Source organism: Mus pahari, chromosome 7 (assembly GCF_900095145.1).
Source record: "Mus pahari chromosome 7, PAHARI_EIJ_v1.1, whole genome shotgun sequence".
Taxonomy (NCBI): domain Eukaryota; kingdom Metazoa; phylum Chordata; class Mammalia; order Rodentia; family Muridae; genus Mus; species Mus pahari.
In genome coordinates this window covers 34807095-34830845 of record NC_034596.1, presented here as the reverse complement: position 1 = coordinate 34830845, position 23751 = coordinate 34807095, and the positions used below count along the sequence as shown (strand labels likewise).

The 23751-nt window shown below is 39.6% G+C and overlaps 1 protein-coding gene across 1 annotated transcript in view; it reads right to left on the bottom strand.

Moving 5' to 3' along the window:
- The window catches only part of Crppa (CDP-L-ribitol pyrophosphorylase A), a 274837-nt gene that overhangs the window by 158773 nt on the left and 92313 nt on the right, over nucleotides 1-23751 (bottom strand). The window contains exon 6 of the mRNA XM_021202203.1: nucleotides 12395-12489. Within this exon, the coding sequence (XP_021057862.1) occupies nucleotides 12395-12489 (95 nt within the window). The remainder of the gene's footprint in view (nucleotides 1-12394; nucleotides 12490-23751) is intronic.

The window sequence follows — 23751 nt, the reverse complement described above, 5'->3', positions numbered from 1 at the left end:
ATATTTTGCATGCTGAATTCAAATCCACTTCTTTACCCCAATGCTGGCTGACCATCTAGAGCTCATTTCTCTATTAAAGCCTCTCTTGTAATNAAAAAAAAAAAAAAAAAAAAAAAAAAAGGTAGATTTAAGGCTCAATAGAGAATATTACTGAATGTTCTGAATATTTTGCATGCTGAATTCAAATCCACTTCTTTACCCCAATGCTGGCTGACCATCTAGAGCTCATTTCTCTATTAAAGCCTCTCTTGTAATTACATAGCATTACATCTCTCCTGCTGACTCCCGTCAGCCACTAAATGCAGCATCTGCAATCCTGTAATCCCTTGTGTTCTCTCCTCTTGTGAACATAGCCCTTTCTCCAGCTATGGAATCAGTTAGAACTTCTTGAGTGTGCTCAGGGTTTTAAACTTTTTGCAATTCTTCACATGATTGATGGACACCCAGCAGCTACCTCTTTATCTACAGAAATGTATCTGGCTGATGTCCAGGCAAAGAGATATTACAGAAGTTTCCTTCAACATAGTTCTGTCATCATTAACCACAGTGATTTATACACATAGACATATACATATACATGCACAGAGCTGTGTGAGGGATCTGTGAAGAGAGTTGATGAAGGCACTATGCTTAGATACAGTACAAAGCAGGCTATGCGGATTGACACCACAGTCAGTGGGTCCATGCGGAGGGCTGCAGAAAAGAAAACCGAAGCCAAATACATAAGGATAGAGAGAAGGTACCAAGCCTTAAAACATAAAACCAAATACCCTGGGACAAAGGACAAATGAAGGCCACAGAATGTCAAGGTACCAGTAAGACAACATAGTGACACTGGAAAGCAATACATTTGCAAGAGAGATGCTCAGTATAGATTGTGGGGGATCTTGACTCACAAATACTAAGTAGTCACCACAGTTGCAGAGTATCATTGTAACAAAGGAAAAGAAGATGGGCAAGTTCTAGTTTGGGGGCTCTGAAACAAGTTTTCAGGTATCAAAACCCCATAGATAATTCATTCATAAGCTCCAAGGGGTATTTTGCTTCAGTTATCATAGAGGCACCATACCCTAGAATGATAACTTAGCTAGAGCCACTGGAACAATGGAATAACCAACCATTTTGCACTTTAAAGAAGAATTATACCAAAAATAAACAGTTGAAGTGGATCGCTTAACAATTATTAGATGAAGCCTTAACAAATATGATATTTTTAAGAGTCATGTGCATTCTAACTAGACCAAAACAATCCATCGAGAATGGTAAAATTACATTAAGAACTAAACTACATCTTGATTTTTAAAATACAAATGTTCAGTATGTGCCTGTTTACTAAGCTCATCCAAAGCCAGGCATGGTTAAACATGGTGCAATCCTGCAGTTGAGAGGCTAAGGAAGTTTGATTGCAAGTTTGAAGAAAATGGGCTATGTAATGAGTTCTACTAAGTCCCAGGCCAGGCTGAAGATTAAGAAAATGAAAGGAAGGGGTTGGGTGAGATGGCTCAGTGGGTAACGTGCCTGCCATGCAAGCCGAAGGACCTGACATCAGATCCCCAGAACACACATAAAATGATGCTTGTGGTGGTGACGATATGTAATCCCATCACCAGGAAAGCATAAACAGGAGAATCCTTAAAGTGTTCTGGCAAGCCAGTCTAGTTGAATCGGCGAACTCCTGGCACAGTAAGGGACTCTTATCTCCAAAATTGGGGTGAGAAGTAGAAGAAGATTCCCAATTTCTGGTCTTCACATACGTGAGACTGCATGCATACCTGCATACTCATAGGAACACGTATACACACTCTACACAGAGAGGAATATATATATGAAGGAAGGAAGAGTAGGGAGAAAAGGAGAGTACAGCAAAGGGAGGGAGGGAAGTTAACTATCAAAGGTTAACAGTTAAATATACCAAAGCTTTATAGAGAGGGCAGGAATGTTTTGATTCTTCAGTGCAGGGTTCTGAATTCCACTCCTTATGTTGTTAAGTGAAAAGTGAAACACTGTTTTATGCTGTTATTCTAAGGGAACTATGTCCTGTATGGACTTCCTACAATGGCTACTTCCTGTTTCTATAAAATAATATTTTGATATGCACAAGAAGAACTAATTTAATGAAAATAATAATAACATTGGCTAATAACTGTGGATATTCTACTGTTCTATATTCTGAATACTCAATATTACATTTGTTAGCACTTAGAAACATTGACATCATTCTTATATAGGCAAGGATACAGAAAACATTTTTATAAATGATCTTCTTAAGAGAGCAAGTGAAGTATATGGGGCTTGGCAGAAAGAACAGGAAGAGGATAATTTGCAATGTTAATCTAAAAAAATTATTCATAAAGAACATAAAATTTACCATATAATATGTTAAAAAGCAAAAATGATTTTAAAACAGAAAAACACACCAAGTTACATTTAGAGATTACCCTAGCTCTCACATAATAATGTTCTAAAACCATGACAACCAATGAAAAACTAATTTCATTGGATATAGTACAAGTGCAATCAACAGCAGCTTGAATTACTTATGGTCCACTATATTTGGACTTTCTTTCCCCTCTAGTACACATCAGAAACTCTGGCGAATGTCTAAATAAATCTAATATAATTTAGCAGAATGACCTCCAGGCAGTTTCTAGCCTTGTACACACACACACACACACACACACACACACACACACCGAACACATGCACACACTCACCCTGACATCCTGAATGACTCCTTGCCTCTGTTCAGAATATACCCCCACACACACACACACACAAAAAAAAAACCAATTAGCTTTAATGTGTCATTCACAATTAACTGTGTTCAGTACCCCCCAAAAGTCTATTATCTTCAGATCAAGATATTATTATGTGTAAGAAAGTATTTATATTTAATTTTTGTTTTTAAGTCTGAAGTTGTTACTAAGGCTACAATTGCTCTACTTCATTTCTGCCTTTCTTCTGTCTTCTTTTCTAATCTTGAAGTTTTGTTTTCCTACTGCCTGCCATACATTGGGTTTGGTAAAGACTGTAAGAAAAGTCACTGATCTGCACATTGTTACCGAGGGCACAGTCCTACACACTACCAGTACACCTAGTTCTGTACACTGTAACAAAAGGCACAGAACTACACACTACACTCAACCATCAGGCCAACTGGAAAAATCACTCCAACAAAACCAGAGCCTGCCTTATACCCAGAAAATGAAGGATTTTCAGTTAAATGCAGCTTGTCATTTGTGGTTATAGAAAACAATAATTAAATTCTGGTCTCCAGGAAACAGGAAGTGGTGGATGAGCCAAGTACATAAAACGCTTGTCCCGTGTAGGTCAGCATTCCTTATGGCATTCATCCCTTTTGCTCCAGGAATGCAAACTGAACTGAATGTACTTAAGTGTTCTTAGGACTAATGTGGAATTAAAAAAAAAAAAAACCCTAACCACCACAGACTTTTCTGTGTGTAACAACTCTGCAGCAGCCAGCGTGAATACTCTTTGAAGACAACTGGACAGTCTTCAGCTCAATTCCTCTTTACCTTATTTTTCGGTGAAGCAGACATAATACAGGCAAAATACAATTGTACAGTCTATAAGGCTGCCTTTGGCTTTGTTCCTACCTCTAACCTTATCTACCCCTGATCTATCTCCACTTTAACCATCCAAGCCCATTTTACTCTCCTTTTATGAGGCTCCTCATATATCTTCCATAGCATGTCTCCTTTGAGTGTGGCCTTTAACTAAGTAACAAGCTGATTCCCCTTTTAGGCTTAATTAACAACATGTCTGTTGACAAAGTTCATTCAATCACTTTAACTCCCCAAAACTGTTTTCTGTGACTCTCTTATCTAAGCATAGGTTATTTTTCTTTCCATACCAAGAACTCTTGATGGTTCAGATCATGGGAACCGGTAACGCCTTCCTCCAGGAAAGGTTCTGAAGAGCAGTAAAGCCCTCCTCTGGTCCATGGGTGAGAGTTTACAAAACATTGAGCAGTGTGTACAAAAACTACACACTGCAGCTTACTCCTCTGGATGGATGGCTGCAGTTTGCGACTGCTCCCTACAGAGCCTCCCTACCTCTTACTTCTGGCATTCTGTTTGTTGTATGCTCCATCGGAGAGGGCATCGCCCACCCAGTCCCAGATTTCCTGTGCCGTGTTGGTGCTTGCGTTACCCCCTCATCACCCCATACTAGTTTCCAGAGCCATCCCACTGAGGACACAGTAGCATCCCTTAGGGTATTATTGTGTACTGTATTATTACTTAATTTGACAGATAGCTCCTTAAGAGTAGCGCCTGCTTAGCTCAACTTTCTATAGCCAATGGTTGAGTTATAATGGGCATTGACTATCTTGTAAGTGAACAAATGAATTAAGTAAGTAATGAAAAGCTAACCACACTGTCTACCTACACACCCCTCATGACTTTTACAGCAGCATAGATACTTTCCACGCTTTCAGAGTTAAAATGAAATGACCAAGGACTGGTATTAGAAAATTTTCTTCTGACAGTGAGGGGCTACCCGGGGCAAAAACCTTGTAGGAATAGGATTTACTCTGCCCTTAACTTCCATAGTACAATGATACTAAGAAAACACCACCATTCCTAAAGGAAATAAAATAGGCACATAAGAGATAGATTAGCTCAAAGCAAGTCAAAACTCAGCAGGGCAAACAGCAAACCTATAGCAACATGTCTGACATCAAAAACTCATGTTAAAATCATCTGGGCTACAGATGAATGGGCTACAGATGCCTCCCACCCTGGGGACAGCCACACCATGCATATACTCTCTCTAGAGCAATCTACATTCATTGAAGCAGTTCCTCAAGAATCTTGCCATCTCCAGCAACACGGTACCGTTGCCTTTAACTTACGGCTCCAAGTTTGACCCACCAAGAAGCTCATCTGTCCGGGGACAGATTACCACAAGAGCTTTCTAAAACCTTGGTGCAAGCTTCTATACATTCTGCATGCTGGTAAAACAAATACCCTGTGAACAATGCCAAACCCTGCTACAAGCAGATGAGCCACAAGAGGGACTACTTTCTATCATGACTGAAACCTTCTATGTCAATGTCGAGGAACCAAGAGAACGCTTCCTTCATTGGCCACCATTCACGCTGCCACTGCAGAGAACAGTGCAAGGGTTCTCCTTAGGCCAGTCTTCATAATGGGAACTCTGCTTTGCCCAAAACTACTTTGTTCACATGTCCCTTTCCTTGCTAGCACTCATGGTTTGTGCGCATGTCCCTTTCCTTGCTAGCACTCATGGTTTGTGCGCATGTCCCTTTCCTTGCTAGCNCCTTTCCTTGCTAGCACTCATGGTTTGTGCGCATGTCCCTTTCCTTGCTAGCACTCATGGTTTGTGCGCATGTCCCTTTCCTTGCTAGCACTCATAGTTTTCACATCTTTCTGCTCCACTTTCTCTCACCTCTCACTATAAATCTGGCTCTAGCAGCAGTAGAGACTGAATATTACATTTGTCTTGAAATGTCCTTTACCAATTATCCCATTACTTCTGAATTCCACCTCACAAAAACTTTTAGGACACAGGAATGATATTGCCAATTCTTTCCCACAGTATAATATGAATGGCTTCTGGCAAAGTTCTCAGTAGAACTTTTGTTCCCCTCTGAATCTTTCAAACAGTGTTCACTGCCCACACTCTCCCGTCATTCTCCTGCACTTTGAGAACTTCCTCTAAGCTCTGCTTACAGGACTCTGGGGCTTCACAAGGCCACAGCTCAAAACTACTTGATGCTCCTCCTACAACCCAGTAAAAGCCTACCAGCTATGCGGTGCAGCTCCCAGCATGGCAACAACCCCATTTCTTACTTTTCCTGTTGTGTGGCAGAGTACTGGACATAAACAATCTAAGAAAGGACGGACTGATTTGATCCCCTAGTCTGAGCAGTCACAGCTCATCAGTGGTGAAGGCCTGGCAGAGTTTATGATAGCTCCTGTAGTAGTATCAGAATCAGAGAACAGAAACCAGAGTGGGGCCAGGCTATACCTCCCAAAGCCTGGGATCAGTGACCTACTTTCAACCAGACCTCACCTATTTCAGATCCCCAAAAATTTTAAAACAGTACCACCATCTGGGTACCAAGTGTTCCACCATATCTATCTACTAGAGGCCTTTTACATTCAAATCCAAGCAGGTCCCATTCATTAGTATCTATCTCCCTGAATCGCCTCTGGAGAGCTTTCTCTGAAATTCAAGGACCAGAGAAATCAATAAGTCAAAAGATGACAGGAAGACCAATACTGAGATCTTACAATTTAAATGTCAATGACATGTGCAAGAATGTGAGTATGGGGTAGAAAATGTGTCTGACAAGATGCAGGCCTCCCCATTTAACTTATAGCCACCTCTTCCATGAATTTGGTATTTTCCATTGTGTTACAGTTAGACATTTGGGTCACCCAGAGTGTACGTTGCAAAATTTTTCCCAGGCAATTACCATAAGCATACCCAATCTCTTCCTTCAGTTTCAGTGGGAAACATTTCTCCTATTCATATCAATAAAACAATCCCCCCATTGTGTGCAGCACAGCTCCACACCCACACTGATCTCCCAGCAGATTTCAGCAGCGGTGACTTCATCATTTTTATATGCTCTTTTCAAAGGCAGACAAAAGCTCCCGGGTGTAAAAAGTTATAATATCCACCATTTTGTGCTTTTCTGTAAATTACGGGCTGAAAAAATACAAAGCCACAAGATAAACCTGCTTTTATAATGGGAGAGAAAGCTACAGAAAAGCAGACAGATCCCAATCCAAAGAAGCCACTTCTTTCAGACTTAACCATAATCCTGTCAAATTTTAAAACATCATACTGAATTTTTCTTTCATCTGCCCTTTAAAAAAGGGCATTCTTCATTAACTAACACTAATTGATGCACTGATTAAATGACGTTGTACAAATTAAAAGCTGGATGATTTCTTTTATTGCAAAATAAAGGAAGAAACGATGGGGGCTTTTGAAGATAAGTACACACCGCACTGTGCTGACGTGGAGAAAGCTACACAAAACTGTTAGATCACAGCAGTTAAAGAGGAAGAACGTCCTGATGGGCATGTGTAGTCTAACAGTTAGGAACACTAGAAGCCAGAAAGTATTAGGCAGGCTGACAGCTCATTCCAACATCCACCAAGATCTTAAAGGACACCCAAATTTCAGTTTTAAAAAATCTGGAGTGACAGAAAATAGACCCATATTTGTCACCTTACACAAAACTCAAGTCCAGGTGGATCAAGGACCTCAACACAGAACCAGATACACTGAATCTAATAGAAGAAAAAGCGGTAAAGAAACTTGAACTCGTTGGAACAGGGGAAAATTTCCCTAAACAGAACTCCACTGGCTCATGCGCTAAGATCAAGAATTGATAAATGGGACCTCATGAAGCTGTAAAGCTTCTGTAAGTCAAAGGAGATAGTCAATAAAACAAATCGGCAACCTACAGATTGGAAAAAAAAATCTCCACTAACCCCACATTCGATAGAGGGCTAATATCCAAAATATATAAAGAAATCAAGAAGCTAACCACCAAAAAAAAAAAAAAAAAAATCAAACAACCCAATCAAAAATGGAGTATAGAACTAAACCGAGAATTCACAACTGAGGAATCTCAAATGGCCGAGAAGAACCTAAACAAATGTTCAAAGTCCATCACTAAGAACTTTAATTTCAGAGAAATACAAATCAAAACGACCCTGAGATTCCACCTTACACCAATCAGAATGGCTAAGATCAAAACCTCAGGTGACGAGCCGGGTGTGGTGGCACACGCCTTTAATCCCAGCACTTGGGAGGCAGAGGCAGGCGGATTTCTGAGTTCGAGGCCAGCCTGAGTGAGTTCCAGGACTGCCAGGGCTATATAGAGAAACCCTGTCTTGAAAATCAAAAACAAAACAAAACAACAACAACAAAAAACTCAGGTGACAACACATGTTGGCAAGGATGTGGAGAAAGAGGACCACACCTCCATTGCTGGTGGGATTGCAATCTGGTATAACCACTCTGGAAATCAATCTGGAATTTCCTCGGAAAATTAGAAATGGAGCTACCTGAAGACCCAGCAATACCAATCTTGCCACAGGGGCATGTGTTCCACTATGTTCATAGCAGCCTTATTTGTGATAGCCAGAAGCTGGAAACAACCCAGATGTCCCAAGAGAGAAGAATGGATACAGAAAATGTGGTTCATTTACACAATGGAATACCACTCAACTATTAAGAATGAGGATATCCTGAGTTTTGCAGGCAAATGGATGGAACTAGAAAATATCATCCTGAGTGAGGTAACTCAGACCCAAAAGGACATGCATGGTATGTACTCACAATTTAGTGGATATTCGTAAATAAATAAATAAATAAATAAATAAATATAAAAATAAAAATTAGGTAATACTTAGAAACAACAGAAAAAAAATCCACTCATTGCAGAAAGGAAGAGTTTGCAGTTGCTACAAATGAAGCATTGCAGAAAGGAAGAGTTCCTGCAAAGACTGTAGCAGTCATTAAATGTGTTCTCGCTTCTTCTACAACAAAGAATACGTAGCATCAATATCTTTTATCAAACCCTTTCAACTTAGTAATGTAGATGCTCTTGACATAGTGCAGAAGCTGATGAACTTAGGCAGCAGAACTGACCCCTGATGCCAACTGTCAGATATCATGGCTGCTTCTCTGCTGTTCAAATTCTAACCCTATCTCCAAAGGACTTTTGGGATCATACTATGTATGTTAAAAATTCATCACATTAGTTATGAATTCGTCTTGGAAGCAAACTACTTCAATAAAAATACAAAATGAGGTTGTTTAAATTTGGTTTTGTCTCGAGAGATCTTGTTTTTTCATGTATGGTGATTATGAGTTCTGCTGGGTATAGTAGTCTGGGTTGGCATCTGTGGTTTCTCAGAGGCTCAAAGACATCTGTCAGAGCCCTTCTACCATTTAGAGTCTCTGGTGAGAAGTCAGGTGTGATTCTGATAGGTCTGCCTTTGCTTGTTACTTGGTATTTTCTCTTACAGCTTTTAATATTCTTTCTTTGTTATATAAGTTTAGTGTTTTGATTATTATGTGGTGGGTGGATTTTCTTTTGTCGTACAATCTAATTGGTGTTCTGTAAGCTTCATGTATATTTATAGGCATTTATTTTCTTTAGGTTGGGAAAATTTTCTTCTATAATTTTCTTGAAAATATTTTCTGGGTTTTGGAGCTGGGACGTTTTGCTTTCTTCTACTCCTATGATTCTTAGAATAGGTCTTTTCACAATATCCCAGATTTCCTGAATGTTTTGTGTTGGGATTCTTTTAGATTGAACGTTTTCTATGGCTGATGTATCAATTTCTTCTTCTTTTTTTTTTCATAGTAACCTAATTTTTTTAATTTTCTTTATTTACATTACAAATGCTATCCCGAAAGTTCCCTATACCCCCCCCCCCCCCCCCCCCCCCCCCCCCCCGCCCCTGCTCCCCTACCCGCCCACTCCCACTACTTGGCCCAGGCCTTCCCTTGTGCTGGGTCATATAAAGTTTGCAAGACCANCCCGCCCCTGCTCCCCTACCCACCCACTCCCACTACTTGGCCCAGGCCTTCCCTTGTGCTGGGTCATATAAAGTTTGCAAGACCAAGGGGCCTCTGTTCCTAGTGATGGTGCAGCTAGAGACACAAGCTCAGGGGGTACTGGTTAGTTCATTTTGTTGTTCCACCTACAGGGTTGCAGCCCCCTTCAGCTCCTTGGGTACTTTCTCTAGTTCCTCCATTGGGGACCTGTATCAATTTCTTCTATCATAGCTTCTAAACCTGAGAGTCTCTCTTCCATCTCTAATATTCTGTTGGGGATGCTTGCATCTGTAGTTCCTGTTCTCTTCCCTAGGTTTTCCATCTATACAATTCTTTGAGTTTGTGTTTTATTGTTTTTATTTTCTATCTTCAGGTCTTAAACAGTCTTATTCATTTCCTTCACCTATTTAATTGCATTTTCCTGTATTTATTTAAGGAATTTGTTCACTTCCTCCTCAAAGGCCTCTATCCTCTTTTTAAGACCAGATTTAAGGTCATTTTCTTATGCTTTGTTTATGTTAGGATAGACAGGGCTTGCTGTAGTAAGACAGCTTTCCTCTGAAGGTGTCATATGGCCCTGGCTTTTGTTGATTCTCTTCTTGCACTGGCTTTTATTCATGTGGTTGTCCCTGGATGTTCCTGGTGTAGGAAGTATCAGGAAGGCAGCCTTGAGCTTCTAGTAGAGGAACAGGGACATCAACCTATCCATAAAACCTTCAACACAAAATCTGTCTGTATACAAGATGTGCAGGGAAAAAGAGGGAACAGAGACTGAAGGCCTGCACAACCAATGACTAGACCAACTTGAAACCCATCCAATAGGTGAGAGCTAACACAATTAATGATACTCTGCTACACTTGCAGACAGGAACCTAGCATAACTGTCTCCTGAGAAGTTTCCTCCAGCAACAGATGGAAGCAGATGCAATGAACTGCAGCCAAATATCAAGTGGAGCTCAGGAAGTCTCATAGAAGAGGGAGGGACAGAAGTGAGCAAGCAGGAGGGGTTAAGGACACCACAAGAAGACCCACAAAGTTGTCTAACCTGGGGCTCACATAGACTGAGCCACCAACCGAAGAGCATGCAGGGACTGAACCTAGGCTCCCTGCACATTTGTAGCAGATGTGCAGGTTGAACTTCATGTTGGTGGAGGCTGTCTCTTGATTCTGTTGCCTGCCAGTTGATCCCCTTGCCTTAACTGGACTGCCTGTTGGGTCTCAGAGGGAGAGGATATACTCAGTCCCATCCTCAACCCTAGATGTCCCAGGGCTGGATAGTACCCAAGGAGTTTCCCCTTCTCTGAGAAGAAGGGCAAGGCATAATCGGTGGAGGGATTCGTAAGGGTCAGACTGGGAGGGGGTCTGTAATCAGGCTGCAAGGAGAATAAATACATTAATGAATGGGAAAAAAGGCAAAAAAGAAAGCACAAAATGAATTGAACTGTAATAAAATCAATTAGGCAAACAAAAACATTTCAAAACATAAAGCTGTCATCAAAACGGTTGTAGAAGTCTGCAGTGATGAAAGATATAAACAGATCTGGTATCTATCCCATGGCTTCTTCTGTTTTCCCAGCATTAATAATAGAAGTTTAACTAGGAAGCTGACCAGTTCATAATTGATACAAATACATCAGTTTTCTTAGCATCATGATTAGCTCATCTATAGTCACAATTGTCTGTCTTTTCTCCCTTCATCTTCATCTCTGATACTTATAAGAAACATAATTTACTTGTGTCTAGTATGTGCTGGCCATTAGGCCTCCAACTGTATCTGAGTCATACCATGGGACACTGCAACAAGCAGGGCTTTTAGAACATGTCTCATATGAAGATGAAGACCAGGAGAAACACTCAAAAGCTGTGGTTGTCAATCTGTGGGTCACAAACTAAACAGGGTCATGTTGGGGGATGCTTTTGTGTGCCATGGAAAGGTTGTCTTTGTATTATTCAAATGCTTATTTCTGTACCTGCAAAGAGTTGAATACAGATACTGTTATTTTTATGAAGCATCACCAGTATCAATGTTTTTATAGACATTCTTCTCCATCACCTCCGATTGCCTAAAAAAAGATCTGATCAGAGAGTTAGCTGGGCCTAAGAGAATAAGGAAGGACCTCCAACATAAGGCAGGGGGTCCCATAAAAGAGACCAAATGGAGAAAGAGAGGATCACAAGAAGGTGTGGACAAACCAGGAGTGTTTGTCAGAACATCACAATGAGAAAGTAGCCATGAGGACTAGGGCAAGGCGAGATGGCAAGTAATGGGGCATTTGTCTGGGTATTAACAGCCTAGTTGGGTTAGAATAGCTCAGAACCTGCCAGCTTAGGCTTGCAGCTTCTTAATAAAAATACCAGGTCTCTGTGTCTTTACTCAGGGCCTAAAACAGGAGAGAAAGGGCACAGAAATGCTCAGCAGTTATTTGAGAACAAGAGGGCATAGATAACCCACTAATTAATGACTTTTACAGGGGCATATATCAGATATCCTGCATATCAGGTACTTACATTACAGTTCATAACAGTAGCAAAATTAGAGCTCTGAAGTAGCACCAGAATAGCCTTATGGCTAGGGGTCACCACAACATGGCGGACTGTCCCAAAGTCCTGCAGCGTTAGGAAAGGCGAGAACCACTGCCCAGAAGGAATGGACAGGGGATGCAGTATGCTTCGGTCCCAGTATTGGGAGAATGAAGGACCTTAGGGGAGGGGGAAATAGCAATTTTCGTTTGAGTGATTTGCGTGCTTTTGCAATGATGCTGCCTTTATACCACAAAAATGCGTGACAGTTGATCCAACTCATTCTTTGAATGCTTACATTTAGTTCCTTTCTTAGCACTTCCTCAAGAAGATGTCCTACAGATTCTTCATCTTTTGTGTTCATGACCACACAAATCTCTTGTGAAATTTTCTCTGCAATTAGAAATAGAAGAGTTTTAAAATTTTATCATTCAAAGAAAGCACAGAACAAAGCCCTATTATCCTAAAACTTAGGCTTGCTTGGTGCTCTTCCCCCTTGATTAAGGTGAGGGAGATTCTTGCTCCAAGCTAGATACTGGGACCTGGGCTACCTACTAAGACATCCTGGATTCTATTTACCAGACAGGGCAATGCAGGCATACATTAAATGTGATGTAATAATCATCCATTATGCACAGAGATGAGAAGTGAGAGATCTCGGTCTGTATTATAAAGGGAATAACTAGAAGCGACAATCACTTGTGTGATGACTGCCATCCCGTTTTTGTTCATAAGTACTGTCCCAGATTCTCAGAGATTCTCACCTATAGGTAGATATGTCCTTCCAGATTTTCTCTGCCATATATCTACATTGTCAATTCAATGCAGTGCAATTCCTGTTTGGACCTTTACCACAACAAATGGAATTTTCCCTCAATCTCTGCAAGACTTATTTGGGATAGCTTAAAAGTTAAAATATGAACCATGTGACACAAAGGCATTCACCTCTGAACTTTCTGTTCACTCTCCCAAAAGCTATGAAGTCCTACTCTGGAGAATCCTGAGGTAATAAGGAATATTGCTACAGCTGTCAAGTGCTGAGGCTTGAACTAAGACAAAAGAATTTGAAATAGTATTTCCCAATCAAACACTGGCTGGATCACCGTCGACCCTGCTGCTTCATACATGGGCTGCTTATGTAATATGTTTTCTACATGAATTTAACAATAATTATTTCTCAAAAAAAAAGCTCAAAAAGACAGTTAAAATAACACCAGCTAATAATACTCCTGTTATTAATTCCCATTTTATAAAGTGTCCTGTTTATTCTTCACAAAGCCATAGTAACATAGAAACCATGGTGACCAAAGAGGGAAGAATCATTATGACTTATGTAGCTTGAAGTCAGAAGCCTTCATTACAGATAAGTGACTGACTTTCATAAGATCCCAGGGTTTTTAGTGGTAGGAAAAGTACACAAATCCAAAAGTTTTACATTTATAGGCCTGCAGCTACCTTAGGGGACCAAACTGTGGGTGGAGGAAAGGCCTGGAACACTAAGTGACTCTTGCACCATCCCCAAAGTCTAATTGCCACCTTCCCACTTAATGGCTCAAAGTAGGAATGTATGTATTATCTAAATGTTATAAATCCTGTTTTCGCACCAGGATATTTAAATATAGTTCTGCCCAGACACTACGCCTTCCTACAGTGCTATAGCTTCTATAGCATGCTATTCGCATGCTCTCTGCTCAAACCCTTCAGTCAAGAAAAGTAAGTATACATACACAAAGTGAATCCAATAGATTGAGACTGGCAGAATCTGTCTATTCTGAATGTGGATATATTACACTAAGCTCTACTGCCTTTCTCTCACCTCATCTCTTTGGGGTTCTGTTTTCTTATTAATAAGGTTCTACGAATTCCCAAAACTCTGCAGATGCGTAACCCTGATAAAATCTAGTTTGATGATGAATGGAGCTGAATGAGCCAGACCGTGTTATAAAATACTACCAAGTTAAGGAACACACACTGCTGACAGAATCAGACAATTTTAATAATTAAATGAGATAATAGTTTACCCTAGAAAGGTGAGTAGGCTTTGCTTAGAAGTGGAAGCAAAGAACCTGAAAAGAATTCAGAGAGATAAATGGAAAATATGGTAAAATAGGTCGAGGTAAGAAAAGGACCCATAAACAGAGTGTGCTCAATAGGAAGCAAAATTACTCGGAGGCAATGAGATGATTTCACAGGAAATGCTACGGGTGCGCAGTGACGCCCTGGCCATGGAGGTCCCTCTCAAAAGACTCTGAGTACAAGGTAACAATCCTTCAGCCAGAGTTCTTTGAAATAAAGTCAAGGCAATCAATAGATCATACGTTTAAATAATTGGAAGGAAACGTGGCTCTACAGCACCCTTATGTATGCTAAGAAATATTTTGATGTTTCTAATGCAGAAAATATTGAATCTATGAGTAGAACATTATCTGCCATCTCAGCAATGAATGTGCCAGTGCCATAATCATTTTTGAAAAAAATGATAAACTATAAATAATTAAGGATTTTTCAAGTAAAAAAGTAAGAGATTGCCCTTCCTTGTTTAACCATATATTCCTTATGCAGTTACTATCTTTCTGTTCAATGTAAATTAATAGTAACAAAACTAAAGCTAGAAGTCTTCTATCATCCAAAAAATATACTAAAAGTGAATTTCAACTATAGTTTGCATTTGTCTTAGACTGTATTTCAGCTATTCTAAATACAGAATTTTCTGTAGGTTTTTTTATTCAGTTATTTATTTACTTACCATCCCCTCTTTCCTCCCATTCTCTCCCTCACCCCTCCCCTGCCCCCATCCACTCCTCCCTGCATTCTCCTCAGAAAAGGGGAGGCTTCCCATGGATATCAACCAACCTTGGCATTTCCAGTTGTAGTAATAATAGGGGCATTTTCTTCTGTTATGGTCAGACAGGGCAGCCCTGTTAGAAGTAAGGGGTCCACAGGCAGGCAATGTAGTCAGAAACAACCTTTCCCTTAAATTCTTCTCCATCTTTTACCTCTGTACATTTTGTAGGCAGGACAAAGTGTAGGTCTAAGGTTTCATAGCTGGGTTGGAGATGTCTAGTCCCTCCATGAGACATCTTGCTGGATTACAGGAACTGGCTCATTCAGGCTTATATCCCCCCCCCATTGCTAGGAGTGTTAGCTAAGGGGGCCCTCATGGATTCCTAGGAGTCACCATTGCCCTAGCTTGTCCTAGAGATAACCTCCAATCCAGTTGTCTCTCCCAGTACTCTCTCCCTCAGTTCTTCCCTGTCCCCATCACTCCAGTTCCTATCCCCTCCCCCTCTACCTCCTGTGTCCTCCCTCCACCCACCCCAAGTCTCTTATTCTTGCTCAGTGAGCTAAATACAGAACTTTTACTTAGGAATCATTCATTGCCAAGAACATTTTCCAATCAGTTTTCATAATTCTGAGTTTTAAAAGAAATAACAAGCTTAAAATCCTGACTCTTTCAATGATCATGATTCATCTCCCAGTTCATGGTATCTTCGTTCATTACTCTTAAGTAATAGTGGTTTACAGCATCTAGCACAAAGTCATTTTAGGTCATTTTCAATTGCGTATTGGTAACATTTCAGTTGATTTTCTAATTTTACATTCTATTTTGAACTTATGCAAAAGAATTTATTTAGATCTTATAGTACTTTTGCTAAGTTTATTTAAAAGCTCTAGTTTTATCATATATATCCACACATATAAACATAGGAAGATTAAAGTATTTTCTTTCAAAATCATAATTGTGTCTGATAATTTTAAATAAGATTTTAAATTCTGATTAAACCCTGTCATATTCATAATAAATAGCTAAACTATTTGAACGTGAAAACTGTTTTTTCTGTACTCTAGAGAACTGCATAAGACTGCTGTCATTCTGAAATTTTCAGAGTTTGTAAGTAGAGTCACTGTTTCAAATTACTAGAGTTTATAAGCTCTATTCTGTATCAGTTTAATGCATTGTATTTGCCTTAAAATGTGTCGATATAAATTCATATGACTGTCAGCAAAGAATGTTTATAATGGCTTCGATGTCCTCAAGAACTTAATGTTCTTTTCTCACTTGGTCATAATTTCTTAAGCCTTGTCCTGATTAAATTTGACAATTTACTAACCATTATATTAGCATTTTCCCAGAAAAGTATTTGTTACTAAAGTGCTATGTAACAATATATATGTATAAGCCTAATTCATCAGTCACTTAGCATACAGTTATGAAGAGTCATGGAAATTATAAAGTAAATGCAGCAAGAAATTATCATGTGGTCGATATGTGAAACCAGTAAAAGCATGGGAGTTACCTGTGAGGTTCTTGTACCCTGTAATCCTGAACATATTTGAGAATTAAAAAGTATTCTCCCTTTACATAAAAAATAAGATACAAAGAAATTAATAGTAAAAGAAATAAAAAAAATCCCCATCCTGAAACATTAAAGATCATGAAAGGAAAACCTAAGGAAGGATGACCTAGATTCAAGGCCAAGAAATAATAATAAATGGCTGTGCTTTCTGGGTGGTCAGCTCATATAATAAAATTTATTTTTCCCACTGTTTGTATATCATATCATACCGTGCCTTGAGATAGAACAGCTGTGCTCCTAGGCTTTCTATGGACCATATGTATATATCATCTATTGGCTATTTTTCAATCTGTTCTACTCCAAGACCAGGCATTCAAAACCTCCCACCAGCTCTTCTAACTCAGCGCCTCTGCCTGGATGAGAAACTTTTCTACTACGTATTCTTCAAACACACAGACTTATGGTACTTAACAAGTTTCTAGCCTGCATTTTGGGAAGTTCTAAAAGTGATCTGGTGCATAGACAGATTGGAATCTCTGCTTAGCTGACACTTAACTTTGTATAATTTGGGGATCATAAAAGCATCCCGCCATAAAAAATACGCTAATTACTTACCATAGCTGATTAGCTCCCCTCAAGCAGTGTAAATCTTTTGAGGTAACATTTCAGTTTTCTTTAATCTGTTTCCATAGTGTGGCAACTGGAGAATTGTGAGTTTAGAAAGACGTGGTGAGCCACCCATGCACTGACTCTTTCTACTTTTGATGTAAAACTATTAAAAAAAAAAAAAAAAAACCCACTAACCCCAAGCAACTAGCAACCAGTAGTTTTAACTGCATGTCTCACCAAGGTTTATAGTTCAGCAATACTCTAAATAATTTTCCAATAATCTAAAGATAACATAGGAAAATAAATAACATGTTTAACAATTATAGGTAATGGGAACTGGACAAGCATTCAATAACCAAGTTTTATACAAATTCAATTCAGTATCTGAGATGCTTCCGGAAGTCTTAGGTCATACCCTGGTAAGGTGTTACAACAATGAATTGAAAAATAACACTAAAGATCAGTTTTTAAGAAAAATCAAATACATGTTCTTCTACTGAGTTACCCCACTTTATACTGTCTATGTACATACAGTCTGAAAAGGAAATGATGATCATAAATGGGAATACATATTTAAACACCCGTCTCATTACTGAAATATTTATATAATTAGCATTTACTTCCTGAGATGCTAGAGTATATATCATTGAATAAAACAATGGAATAATTGTGGGCCATTCTGGTTTTATTATCCCAATACATTAGAAACAGGGATAACAATGACATGGGGAGATGGCTCAGTGAACAAAACCACATAAAAGCATGGGGGCCTGAGTTTGAGTTCCCAGCACCCACAACTGTTTCCAGGCATGGAGTGGCAGATACAGGAGAATCGCTGAGGCTTGCCTGATACCATAGTTAGTGACAGACCCTATATCAGACCTCTGTCAAAAAATAAAACAAAGAATGATAAACAGGACATTGTAGAACTTCTGGCCTGTATGCATACAATGGGCACAGGTACACACACACACAAGAACATGTACACATACGCATAAATACATGAACATAATACATGTACACACACACAAACACATTTTTAAAAGTTCTGTATTAATATCTCTAATATATCTAAACTGATTGATACAATTAAAATATCATGATACATATCATGTCCAGGACAAGGACAAAGCCAGTCATTAAGTGATTATTTCTTTTAAAGATTGATTTATTTTATTTATTATAAGTATACTATAACTGTCTCAGACACACCAGAAAAGGGCATCGGATCCCATTACAGATGGTTGTAAGCCACCACGTGGTTGCTGAGAATTGAACTCAGGACCTCTGGAAGAGCAGTCACTGCTCTTGACCACTGAGCCACCTCTCCAGCCCTAGATTGTGATTATGTAGTACCTCTAATCTTAGGGAAAATATGAATCAAAATATGATCAGGTTTCAGGATCTAGTTACACCATTGAAGAAAAAGAACTGAAACCACACAGGACTAAACAGACATCAACATTCAGATCACCTGTAGGCTAAAACCAAAGGAAAATCACTTTTTAAATGTTGATAAGGATACATTAAGTAAATTTAAAATGTTTTTTGTTTAAGAAAAAACACACAGTTATGAGAAAACCAGCATGGGAGTGCATGGTTATAATTCTCGGAAAGTGGAGGTGAAAAGACTGCTGTGAACTCAAAGACGCCTGGGTTACATTGATCAGCCGGGGCTACATGGCAAGAAGCCATCTCAAAAAAAGGAATGTGATTTTTTTAAAAAACAGCCAGGACAAATACAGAAGTGGATGCCCACAGTCATCTATAGGATAGAACAATGGAGGAGCTAGAGAAAGTACCCAAGGAGCTGAAGGGGTCTGCAACCCTATAGGTAGAACAACAATATGAACTAACCAGGACCCCCNGAGCTCGTGTCTCTAGCTGCATATGTAGCAGAAGATGGCCTAGTCAGCCATCATTGGGAAGAGAGGCCCCTTGGTCTTGCAAACTTTATATGCCCCATACAGGGGAATGCCAGGGCCAAGAAGTGGGAGTGGGNGGNNANGNGAGCNGGNNNNGGGGGGGATATAGGGGACATTTGGGATAGCATTTGAAGAAAATATCTAATATGAAGAAAATATCTAATAAAATAATTTTTTAAAAAACAGCCAGGAATAGTGGCAAGAGCCTGTATTCACAGCACTTGGAAGTCTGACACAGAAGGATTACACACTCAAGGTTACAAAATGAAACATTCACACTGCAAAGAAGTGAATGAAGTTTGAAGAAGGGGCACTGCAGAAACCATTATAAATGTGAGTGCCTTCTACTGTTGAATACAATATGGGTCTGGACTGTGTAATGATCTGGGGAAAAACGATAACCTGGATATGCATCAGTCCTCTTACCCACTCTACCTCTTCTCATTCAGAACGTACCTTGAGCTGGAGAGAGGGCGGAGTAAACAAAGTGTTTATTGCACAAGCCTAGATTTTTAGAATCCCCCTATCTTCCCTCCGGCCTACCCCCACACACAGTACTGGGGAGGGAGGAAAGGAGAAGAGACAGACACAGGTGGATCCCTCCCACTTGTTCACCAGCCAGTCTTATCAATTAGTGAGCTACATCTGCAGTCAGAGACCCTATCTGAAAAAATACAGTCGCGAGCAGTTGAGGAAATGCTAAGTCTTAACTTCTGAACTATACAACAAGCTACTTGTCAATTTGAATATACTTTTTCAGTTCTAAAATTATTATTTGATTCTTTTTATTCCTATTATCTTTAAGATTGTTTCTATATTTCAAGAAGGACCGGTTAGTGTTGCTTTTGCTGAACGGGTGCTTTAAAATATTTGTCAGATAATTAAGGGAGAGAATAAATTCCACCAGTCTTTTTCTTTGTTCATTCTTGAACATTTTTCCCTCTAACCAGTCTTGTGTCCGTGGTGGCCATGACCAGAACAGCAGCTGTGTGGAAACAGTAGACTCTGAACTATCTAAGAAAGGCACAATTCCTATGGATCAGGAGTTGCAGTGGTTCTGAAACGTGGGCGAGCACTGTCACCGCTCTTCTCCCTCGCCTGTTGCTAAGCTCTGAGCATAAACAGAGTCCCTGGGAATGTGAGAGAGTGTAGCAAGGTCTCATTTTTCCAGGAGAACACTGAAAGGGGAGAAGAGACAGACGGGATATGATGACACAATAGTACAGACGCGGCTCCCAGGTGTACCCTTTGAGCTGCCCACAAACTGATCAGACCTAAAATGTAGAGTAGAGTCTCAGAGCTGGTCTAAGAGATAAACAACACACTTGCTAGGTCACTGAGTCTATCCACAGGACACGGATTCACACAAAACCACAGAAGCTCTGAGAAATGCAATGGATGCTGGAAACAAGCAGGGGCTATGAGAAACTGAATTTACGACTGAAACACTAATAACTTGAACAGGATCCAAGGATTCACAATAGACTATAACAGGATATTATCTGACATTCAGAATATTCAATATAAACAAGGTTGATTGGTATCCAGGGAACTGGGGAACTTTCAAATATATGGGTAAAGACAGTCCGTATAATTTTGCTGGGCTCACACATATGTGTTGGAATTATCTGACAAATATTTTAGAGCACCAACTAAGAAAATGTTACTCTAGTCAATGCTCATGAAGTATGACTGCCACATTTGATGTTCTTTTAGTAAGGTTTAACTCAGGTGCTATTGTAACAAAAATCTTTTATGAGCCAAAACAGATATAGGCAATAATTCTGAAATTTTCTGAAGGAGTAAAATTTAATTTGTGATATTCATCTTATTTATCTTCAGATAAATAAAGTCAAACACTAACACCACCCAGTTCCACAGACAGGAGAATTCAGGGCTTCACGGTCACTTTTCTGTGACACTTCAAGTTTATTTTACCAGGCCTGATTTTTCCCTGGACTGGCCTCTCATATCAAAGCTTTGGAGTTCATAGGTAGATAAGAACTGTGATTAATTTACAGGTAGTTATTTCTAAAAGATGTTTGGCACGTGAAGCTCTAATCCATCCAAACTAAGGGCAGTATCTTTCATCTACTGTTGAGGTCTGTGACTCAGAGTTCAATTTGAGGATCTGCTTTCCATCCTTCAAAGATGAAGAGCGGTATTAAGCAGACTCAATAGTGAGGAACAGTGGGGGGGGGGAGGTACATGCCTATAGTCCCAGCACACAAGGTCAAAGCCAGCCGGGGTTCCACGAGAAGACCTTGTATGGAAAGGAAAAAGGAGAAAAGAAAGAGTAGCCCTACTGAGCCCAGGTACCCTTCTTCATCATCAGGCCAGGGAAGGCTATTGTAGATGAACATGGAAGGCAGGCAGCAAACAAAGGAAAAATAACCAACAAGCCATGGCTATAGGAATCCAGTCAGTAAAACCTTGCAAGAACACTAAATACACAGCAGGGCCTTCTTCTCACAGGACAGAGCTGTGCTGACCTGTGAACATTGCAACTGAAAGACAATCATACGGAGCCATATTTTTTTAAAAGATGTCACCTCTAATCAGATCTTACCACATTTTAAAAAGAGTAACAAGGTAGCAGATGAAATTTCCTACCTTAGAACTGAGCATAAGCAGTACACATGTGCTATCTTGTCTTGGCCCAGATGTGTGTGGAAGCCACACACATGTTTTACTATGCTCTAGTAGCATATGTTTTCTGCATTAAGGGTGCACTGGCTAGTTTTCTGTCAACTTGACACAGCTGGAGTTATCACAGAGAAAGGAGCTTTAGTTGGGGAAATGCCTCCATGAGATCCAGCTGTGGGGCATTTCCTCAGTTAGTGATCAAGGGGGAGAGGCCCCTTGTGGGTAGTGCCATCTCTGGGCTGGTAGTCTTGGGTTCTATAAGAGAGCAGGCTGAGCAAGCCAGGGGAAGCAAGCCAGTAAAGAACATCCCTCCATGGCTTCTGCATCAGCTCCTGCTTCCTGCCCTGCTTGTGTTCCAATCCTGACTTCCTTGGTGTTGAACAACAATGTGGAAATGTAAGCCAAGTAAACCCTTTCCTCGCCAACTTGATTCTTGGTCATGATGTTTGTGCAGGAATAGAAACCCTGACTAAGACAAAGGGTGTGTTCATTCCAATATCAGAAAAGTAATTTTGAAAAAAAGTTCTCTCCTAAAATTCAAGAAACATCAGAGCACTTATAAAATGTGCCATTACTTCGAACAAAAGTAACATAGTTGGGTTTGGGGCCATGTGTAATGCCTACCCTAGAGAGAAGCATAGGTGGCTGGCTTCCATCTGTTACCACCTGACTTACTTGATGTTTAGTAGCTTGCTGTGACCTTCGACATTTTGAAAATGACAGATTTCCTTGCCTGTACTTGAACTGACATTTCACTGGTGACAAATTAAGACAATTGTAAGATTAAACAAACAAGCAAACTATACTTTCTCTAACCTTGACCCAAATATTTAGCTTTCTAATTTACATCTTTCTTAACAATAAAATGCACTGGAAACCAAGCTCCTTTTAAATTACGTTATGACCTTCCTATTCTTCCTAGTGAAAGCTTGACGCAAATGTTCTCATGTATTCACACAAGATACCATCACAGCACTGTTTTCAAGAGGGTAAAGAACAAAAACTATTATGTACAAAGAAGTCTTGGTATTAATGGGGGAAATTTGGAAAATTAAGGATCAGTCAAAAGCCAGAGACATCCAAAAGAGCAAGGTTTCAGAATAAATCTTAGCTGTCGCTTGGCATTGTCCAAAGAGACATGTTTAATACAAATGGCACCATCACCAAGAGTTTACCAAGAAAACCCTGACAAGGACATGCCACAGACTGAGAGTGGCCCGGCTGCATGCGGTGGAAACCTGACTTCCCTCCGCTCATCTTTCAACTACAGTCAAAAGTTTCAAAAGAATCTTGCACTTAAAAAAAATCACAATGCTAAGTAAATGTTAAAAGGTCCTTATGAAGTTAAACCATCCGTTTTCCATGTGCATGAGACGCCAGAGCCAACACAGTACATTCTGTTTCCATAATGCTGAACTAACCTTGTTCCTGTGCAACTTCTCTTAATATTTCCAGTCAGAGCCTGTTTAAAAGCATCACTACAGTCTTTTGTGCGTGTGCACGAGGGAATTCAAATGCTGTCCTGTCAGCAGTTTTTAAACCATAGGAGGAAGAAACAGTACGGATAAGGATACATATTTAGTCTTCTTAATATTGTGAGAGAAATGCACCTGTACATTGATGTTTAAAAATGGGTGGTGGAGTCAGTACTTTCCAAAGAAAATATAGATTTATTAGCCTGTAAAATATCATACAAATCAATTGCCCTTTAAGTAAAAACAAAGGGAAAAAAATACATAAAGACACAGATCTTTATATGAATTGATATTTACTAATTCTAATTAAAAGCAGCTTAAAAATCATTTTCAGTTTTAACTTCTTTTTTTTTTTTCACTTTTTACATAAAACATCAAATAAAAAGAGGCACCATGAGCCATTTTTACAGCATAAGTTTACTCAAGCTTGGGCAATTATAGCCAGGAAAGAATAAAATGAATTTTTATAACACCCTTTAATCACAAAAATAAGGTTTGCTGAGGGCAATATTGAAAAAACAAATAGATTCCCTTAATGAAGAAATTCCATAGGGGCTCTTTTCTTAGAAAACTTTTAGAATATTGACCCTTTTGCCAAGATATGGTCAGCATATTCAATGAAGTGTGGCTTGAGACTTTTTGTATGGCTTGGGTACGTCTAGATAAAGTATGCTAGGACTGGAGTCTGTTACCACTTTAATA